Source organism: Polyodon spathula, chromosome 8 (genome assembly GCF_017654505.1).
Source record: "Polyodon spathula isolate WHYD16114869_AA chromosome 8, ASM1765450v1, whole genome shotgun sequence".
In the NCBI taxonomy this organism is placed as follows: Eukaryota; Metazoa; Chordata; class Actinopteri; order Acipenseriformes; family Polyodontidae; genus Polyodon; species Polyodon spathula.
In genome coordinates, this window is record NC_054541.1 from 43,594,638 (window position 1) to 43,603,142 (window position 8,505).

General features: G+C 34.8%; 1 protein-coding gene across 1 annotated transcript; it reads right to left on the reverse strand.

Annotated features, from left to right (window-relative positions):
* Positions 1 to 3,207: 3,207 nt before the first annotated feature.
* LOC121319144 (arg8-vasotocin receptor-like) lies at positions 3,208 to 5,989 on the reverse strand. The gene is made up of 2 exons (XM_041256326.1): positions 5,089 to 5,989; positions 3,208 to 4,128 (listed from the first exon to the last, which is right to left on the reverse strand). The coding sequence occupies exons 1-2, from the start codon at positions 5,987 to 5,989 to the stop codon at positions 3,863 to 3,865; spliced, it is 1,167 nt and encodes a 388-aa protein (XP_041112260.1). The 3' UTR covers positions 3,208 to 3,862.
* Positions 5,990 to 8,505: the final 2,516 nt, after the last annotated feature.

The window sequence follows — 8,505 nt, forward strand, 5'->3', positions numbered from 1 at the left end:
GAGCTAATGTATCTCTTCATTTTACTGGTATAAATAAAACATGGTAGAGGGTTGTTTATTCTTTTTTGTAGTTCAAAATCCACAATATATGTGGCTACAAGGTGGAGAACTGAAAATAAGTTGAAATGATAGCAAGGAGTCAAAACAGGCATTTCATGATGTGGGATATATCTCCTGAAGTCTAGTATTTAGTTTGTATTGGATCTAAGAAAAGAATATTGTTTATAAAAAGAAGGAACTAGGATTAGCCCCACATCTGCTGAGGGAAAAGGTCTCCTTCATTAAGAATGGTAGCTGTTAAGTTGTATGCTCCATTTCTGGACTCGGATAAAGTAAATACCACAGACATGCAGTGTGTTAACAGGAACAGGGAAGAGACTTGGAAAAAAGTATTAACAATTTATTTGCAAGAAAAATATAACCAATTGAGCATGGATGGTCTAAAGATATTCCATGCCAAAGACTTTAAGCCAAATGCCTAACCCTTTGCCCAGGCATAAAACAAACAAAAAAACAAAACAAAAACCTTCTATTACATTTATTTATTTATTTATTTTTACAATTTCCAATATAAAAGGTTTACAATGGTAAATATTAATAATCAGTTTCCTTCACTAGTGTTATCTTAATAAAGGCTTACAGATTGTAAACGTCTGGGAGCTTCACTTTAAACTTCACATATGCTAAACCCATTTCCATGGGTGTCTGATTTAACCCACAAAACATTCTTTAAATTAAACTCATTACAGCTTTGTAAAGAGGGCCCAAAATAAACTCATAGTTGTTGTAATGACAGTGCTCCTTTACTATTTGACCCATACAATTACTCTCAGCTGACATGCCTAGGAATTAAATACATTTTATAAATAGTGAATTACACAGTTAAACATTTGAGATTTAAACATCTGGGTTAGAATGTGAAGATTTACATATGTGTTTATCATGGGACCGAATCATAAAACTTTTAACTCAGGTTGAAATAAACCTCTACATCTCCAACTTTGTATGCGTACTACAGCTATGGCTTTTCTAAGATTGAGACTATATAAACATAAGTTAGATATTTTATTTAACATCATGTAATAAAAAAACCAAAAACAAAATGGTATGCAATTCAATATGTTAACGCAACATTATTCAGCAGGTTTCATTCAAAATGTGTTAATTCTATAGGGTGATACAAAACTTTTAGCCATAGCTGTACAGTATATCTTTAAAATTTTCTTTTAAGTTACTAACATTTCTATGCTTAGACATTGGATGTACTGCTGCATTTCTCTGTGCAAGGTCACAAGAATCACAAGAGTGGAAGATGAAACATGGAGAATATGGTAGATGTGAGAGCTTTCGCGCTGTAATGGAGATACCATTTAACTAAGACAACGTTAATTAGAAACTTGCTGGGAATCTAAGTATGTTTACTCAATAAATGCAAAGGCCAAAAAAGTCAAAAAGCGCTATGTGTAGCCTTGCATTCCTGCTGGTGAATACATATTGCTTCATTGCTGGTGCTTTTACTTACCCTACTCAACAACATACAGTTCAGTTCCTGTGCCCTTAAAGCAAGCGACGCATTCTCCACAAGGTTTTACTTCAGTCAGGCTTTGACTCGTTAAATAAGATTCACTATTCAGGAATTCATGTTTTGTGAATCGAGCTGAATTAATAATTCATAGTAAAACACCATTAGGTAGAATCTGCCGACACACGCTTTGTATTAATGCAAGCCCTGAGAGCTGAAAAAACTTAAATAAACTGATCAAGATTAGTTGCCCTGATGATTTTTTTTACCCCAGACAGAGGAATACCCAGATGGAAATAAACAAAGATAGGTATTTTATTGTCTTTTAAGATGAATAACATTGTCAAACTAATTGGGTGAGTGTAGTAATGTAGCATAAAGCAGCCTTTTCAGGATCTTGATTTATGCTCAAGTAATAGATGACTGAAAGTAATGTTTTGAAAATAAGTCCTTATAACAGGGGAACTGACTTCCTGGATTACAGAAAAAATGGTTCCAATCTGAAACCTTTACAGACTGGCCAAAAAAATATTTTGCAATGACATATTTTGGTAATGGTAGATTATGTAACTTGTAACTGTTTAGTAAAGAACAATTTCAATTATTCAAATGTCTGCATTGCATCCCAATCAGCTGGACTGAAGATTGAGTGATCAAGTCAATGCCTATTTGTACCCTCCAGATCTAAGGAACATATGTTACCAAGCTTCTGAACCCAAAAGACAAGGGCCAAGCTAGTCTGGGCTGCTGAAGCACAATGAGGTCAACTTTCCATCTGACTTTCCTACCCAACCCACAGGAGCACAATGGTCATCACTCCCTGTCAACCCCCAGACAAGATCAAGAACCAGCATTTTACTGTGTTCATTGATTTTAGTTTTTACACTATATAAAAAAGTAAACTACACTACAGAGCAAACAATGCATTTGTCTTTGTCAGCACAAAGTAAAAAAAAACCACACACACAAGCTAAAAATGAGTCAGTCTTTATTTTGTTTCTACCCACAGTCACCCTCTTACATTGTTACAGATACCATATATAAAATTGTCACTGGAGATAAATTCACAAAAATAGAAGTACCATATATATATATATAAAATATGCATTGAATTATTTCTCATACAAACAAGGTAAGCCAGTATTTGTTATATGCCGCCTGTAATAATATGGTGTTGACAACAACAATAATAAAAACATTGTTTTTTTAAATTAAAAGGCCATAAATATTTGCTAGAATATCAATAAATATCTCTAACATTGTTATATAGTGTAACACATACTGTAGGACTGAATGATTTATTGTAATCAAAGGAGAATTAATATGTTGCTTCTTATTTTCAAGACGCTGTTTCAAGCATAATGTTAAATATGTTTCTTGAAGGCAACACATTGAAAACCTTGCCTTCCAATTGATTTTATGTAAATTCAGACAAATATTAATAAAACACCTTGACAAGGTGTTTTATAAAAGTGTGTGTTTTATTTATTTATTTTATTTATTTATTATACATATTCATGACTGCTTTGGACTAAAATTAAAATAAAAAATTTCATTTGGTTGATGGAAAAAAAAAAGAAAAAAAAAAGGTTATCAAGCCAAAAAGCCCTACACTATTATATAGTAATATATTTATCTAATATTTCCAGCTTTAAGCTAAAAGAAGGTTGTTTAAGCAGCCTACTAATTGACTCTTCTTAGGATTAAGCTCCAAGCAAAAAAAAAAAAAAAAGGCTTAATGTACAAGCTGGTCATGAACTTGTCCACGAACTGACCCTTTGGATATTATAAATCAAATCTTGAAACATGTATATTTATGAAGGTTAACCAGACTGTTAGGTGATGGAAAACAGTGAGGGGTATTGGAATGCAATGTAAAATGTAGTTAAGGCCAGCTTTTTTTTTTCAGAGACAACGAGCCCTAGTTTAATATGAAACAAATGGTGACGTGCACCCGTCCTATCCTACCGATCATGCATGCAAGTTATATTGAGGAAACACACATGTTCAGACCGCATGCGATAGGCTGAAGACTGCTACACGCTGCATTTGCTCTGTACATAATTCTTTTTTCCCAACCTCTGTGTTCAAATTGCCCTTGCACTGTCCTTGCTACGATTATTCAGAAATTATAGAGAATGTTAAGCAAAAAAAAAAGTTTTTTTTTTTTCAATAATTTACCTGAAGTGAAATACCAGGCAATTAGTAGGTTTAGATAGCCTAACATTCCTTAAAATTCACTGAAAATAACAGATGACCAAAGTCAGTCCTTCCAATAGTTCAATTGCCTGGTCATTCCTTGTCTCATAATGTTCTACACATTATCAATGAGAAACAGATTCAGCTGTCTGCTGGGTTAGACCTGCCACGGGTGCCTGTGCTAGAGGTTGGACTTCTGTTGGGGATCTTCGTTAACACAGTGTTCCTCCTGATGCTGCTGTCCGATTCCTCTTTCTTAAACTTACGCTTTACCTTCTGGCAGCAGGGGAAGCAGTGTGCAAAATCTTGCAAGAGATGCCCACTGAAGAACATGTATATCCAAGGATTGCAGCAGCTGTTCAGGCTTGCTAGCAGAGCCGATAGTGTCACTGCGGTGTTTTCGGAGTCTGAAAAGCAGAAAGAATTATTTGCGGTAACGGAGGAACTGTGTTTTATATAAAACCACAGAGGAATAACACTAATGAAAAGTGCACAAATAATATAGTTTCTCATAGATCACTCATTTTGTATAAAAAAGTCATCCTTATCTATCTATCTATCTATCTATCTATAGTGTGTGTGTGTGTGTGTGTGTGTGTGTGTGTGTGTGTGTGTGTGTGTGTGTGTGTGTGTGCGTGTGTGCGTGTGTGTTTTGACGTTCAACTTTTGATGAGTGCTGAGTTAAAAGCAATACAATCATTGTGTGATAACCAAGCAAACACAATTATGTGTTGGTTTACCTAGAAAAGATTAATAAGATTTTGTGTCTTGAATAAAATGTGTACTCTGGGGTGGTAATTGTTAGGCATTATTTTCTGAAATGTAAACTTTAAAATACACCAGTAAGGTTTTTTTTTTTTAAAAAACAATAGTTTTTTTTTTTTTAATAGCTTACATTCTTCTTTCTTTCATTATAGACAAGCATAAGAAACGGAAATATTAATCATTGCATATTATTATTATTATTATTATTATCGTCAGAATCTGGATGGACCTATTCAGCTGTAAACGATTCGTTTATTGTACTGTACAAGAACTTTCTATAAATAACATTTTGATATTTGTATGAGGTGATAGCAACAGGTGATACAAACATTACTTAATATGTCAGTTAACAGTTAGCAGTCAAGATTTTTTTTTTCTTTAGAGATTAACAAGTGGGTTTAACGACAGTAAATAACGTGTAACTTGAAACTGTTAGACAACTGCTAAACAATGTAAAGAATGTAAAATGCCCAGGTCCCTTGATCACTGATTAAGTATAGTCCGTTTGTTTTCTTTGGGATCACAGGTACTTGCTTTGTTTTACTATACAAAATAAAAAAATAAAAAAATAAAAGAGTTAAATGAATAAAACTCATACATACCATCCCAAGCGAAAGTTGGATCCCAGACTGACCACATCTGCACAATGAAAAAAGGAGCCCAACAAACAATGTACGCCAGAACAATGACAAAAGTCATTTTCACAGTTCGCATTTTGGCCCTGGATATCGTTGTCACACTGCTAACACATGACGTGATCACTCCGTCTTTGAACGCTGTTTCGCCTTGGTTTTTCTGGGTTTTGTATTTGATGTTCTTCCAGATGTTATAACAGATAAAACCATAGCAGATCACTAGTATCAAAACTGGAATGAGAAAGATACCAAGAGTTATCCAAGTAATATATGCCTTAACACCCCATGGCTCTATAAAGTGTGCCCAGCAGTCATAGACGTCGGAACCGGTTTCAATTTCACTCAGAGAAAAGATGAAGTACTGAGGTATGCTGAGAAGAAAACTAAGTAACCACGTGTTGATTATCATCAAATACGATCTTTTGGTAGGTTGCTGGAGAGTCTTCAGCGGGTGGCATATGGCAATATAACGGTCCACAGTCATCATAACCAGCATGTAGGTAGAGGCAAACATACCCAGAACCTGGAGATGTTTCACGATTCTGCAAAGAAAATCTGGACCAGAAAAGCGAAAAGTTACCTCCCAGCAAAGTTGAGGCAGGACCTGGAAAAAAGCAACCATCAGATCTGCCAAACTGAGGTGCTTTATAAAGAGATGCATCCTGGAGATTTTTTTCTTGGTCCTGGATAAAGCCATTAAAACACTCAAGTTCCCAATGACAGCGACAGCAAAGGTGATACTGAGCACGGTTATCTCTATCTTGGCTACATCTTCATTTCTTCCAAAAAGGTCGCTTTCATTATGAAAAACACTCCTATTGTCAATTGTCACTGGATGAATAGTCATAGTTTCTGAATAGTTCTCCATGTGAACGAGAAAGTGCAAGATACTCTTCCTGCTCCCCTCTGGCTTTCATGTAGTACACGCAGGTCAGTTGAACAGCTCCCTTCTCTTATATGTGACGCTGACAGCTGAGCGCAGCTGAGAAGATGTGATTGCACTGGGTATGTTGCTTGAATGAGAAAGCTTTGGGTTCGTAGAGTGGTTCATATTTCAATGTCTCCCAAGCTACCAAATCCCACTTTCTCTACGTAAACAGTCACGCGCGACATCCCAGTGCACAATATTCTCTCCAAAAGTTGTTTTTTGAACATCACTTACACTTCAATATTTTCTGGTTTGATTGTTTTTACGGCGCTGGCTGTAAATATGGCAGCTTTGTTTGGGAATATACTATATAAACATGTAAAACTAAAAGGTGTATCGCACACGCAACATATAGGCTAACTAGCTTCCCATCTAGTGTAAATAAATGTATAATTTTTACGGTGTGCATATTTAACAAAAATAAAAATAGTATTTGATAACAGAACTTGTGCCATATAACCATAAGAAAACACATAATTGTGTGTGTATATATATATATATATATATATATATATATATATATATATATATATATATATACACACACACACACACACACACACACACACACACACACACACACACACACACACATATATATATATGGTTCAACACTCAATCCGTATAAATCTCCCCACAAATCAAGAACACTGTCTAAATAGAATCATTTTGGCCGCACAATTTATGCCTGAAAATCTATGGATGCAGTTGGACCTTGTTGTTTGACCGTTTGTGAACACTGTAATATCTTACTACATAAAGCGAAAACTTTAATTATGCCGAAAACGTTGCTGTTGTGGAGTTGAATTTCCTTTGTAAAATAGGGGAGACCGGGGAGAGTTGTAACATTTTTTACCTTTCTCTCTAATTACGCAGATGATTTGAACTGGTTTGACCAGGCTTTGATACAATTTGCGTTTTTTTTTTTCATTTGATGGTGTAGATATCCTTCTGCCTGGTGTTGATGGTTGAAGTGTAATGCTGGCTCCAGGGATCAGTTCATTTTGCCTCCCCAGCACATCAGAACACACAACGTCTGCAGTGCTGGCTCCGGGGATCAACCACAGTGCAGTCACCCCACAACAACACATTTAATTTAACTCAATAATTGAATGTTTAATTGAATCAGATCAATTTTCCCAGGGAGACATTATTTATTTATTTATTTATTTATTTTAATTTTATTTTTTTGAGCAAACACTTTTTTTATTTTGTTTTTACATGTTAAAGATTTTATTTCTGGCTGGATTCGGATTTGGATGTAGAGGCTCTCAGAGAAGACAGACGACGCCTCTTGGCGATCTGTTCCTGACGTTTCTCCTTTGCCTCCTTCATTCTCTGGGCTAGCAGCTTGGCATACAGGGAGACATTACTAAACCTCACGTTCCAGCAGTAAACAACAAAAACTTGCTTTTGATTGGAGAAATTCAAGATGTTACAATCGTCTCGTGTTAAAACTGCCCCCGGTCTCCCGTACTATTAAACTTCATTTCTCATACTATCGATGGTTACAAATTAGATTATTTTATTGTTGATTTAAAGCATATATTTTCACAATTATGTCACGTTTAATAGGTCAAAATATGCTTTTTTGGATTTCTGTAGAGCCGTTCTATGTACACCTTTATCATAATTCATAATTTGCTCATTTACTTAGTTTACACTCAGTGCACATCACTTTACCCATTTTCAACATGGGCTACTATGGTAACTGTCTAATAAATTGCAGATTTAAATGCAAAACAAAGCTTTAAATTAGTTTTCTAGTTAGGGGATCTGTATGAAAGAAAACATTTTATTCAATTCCCGTGTTCACTTTAGTTGTTCGTGATAATGAATGAGCTATTGATTTGCTTTTATTGCAAGACTGGTACAGAACAGCAAACAAGCGAGGGTCCTTGACATTTTGTTATTTAATTATTTTTTTTAATTTTCTTGTCTGTTATATTTGTACATAATAAACAAGCAGTATCATTTTAGGAGTAAATACTTAAATTGAGTTAATAAGACCCAGATCTGTGAATGTATATCACCCCGCAGAAGGTGTTGTGGAGCAAAGAAACGCAGGCTAACAGTAAAGCACTGCCAAGTTTTTAGTTATTAGTCATTCAATTTCATACAATTTTCATCTGGTCATATTTGTAGTGGATGTTTTTTAAACATTGTTCATGAAACACTGTGATGAACATATTTTACAATGAAAACATGAAATCTGGATGAATTTGAACAAAATACACACTAGAGTCTGTATTGTTTTTAGTATGTCTAGTAGATCTACTGTATAGCAAGCCTTTTAAAGCTACAAACTGATCTTCAATATCAACACAGTGATTTTTAGGGGGATCACTGAGAAGTTGTACCATTTTGAATTTCTTTCACTTTTTTCTCATAAGGAACCTACATGGTGTTTGATGATATAACTATGGTATAAGAACATAAGAAAAAAGAAAGTTTAC

What these genes read in the sequence shown, in the direction of transcription:
- LOC121319144 (XM_041256326.1), bottom strand. Translation starts at nt 5,989, where the DNA reads ATGGAGAACTATTCAGAAACTATGACTATTCATCCAGTGACAATTGAC. An exon ending in TCCAACTTTCGCTTGGGATG is followed by an intron (nt 4,129 to 5,088) that starts GTATGTATGAGT and finishes TCTGCTTTTCAG; the next exon opens with ACTCCGAAAACACCGCAGTG.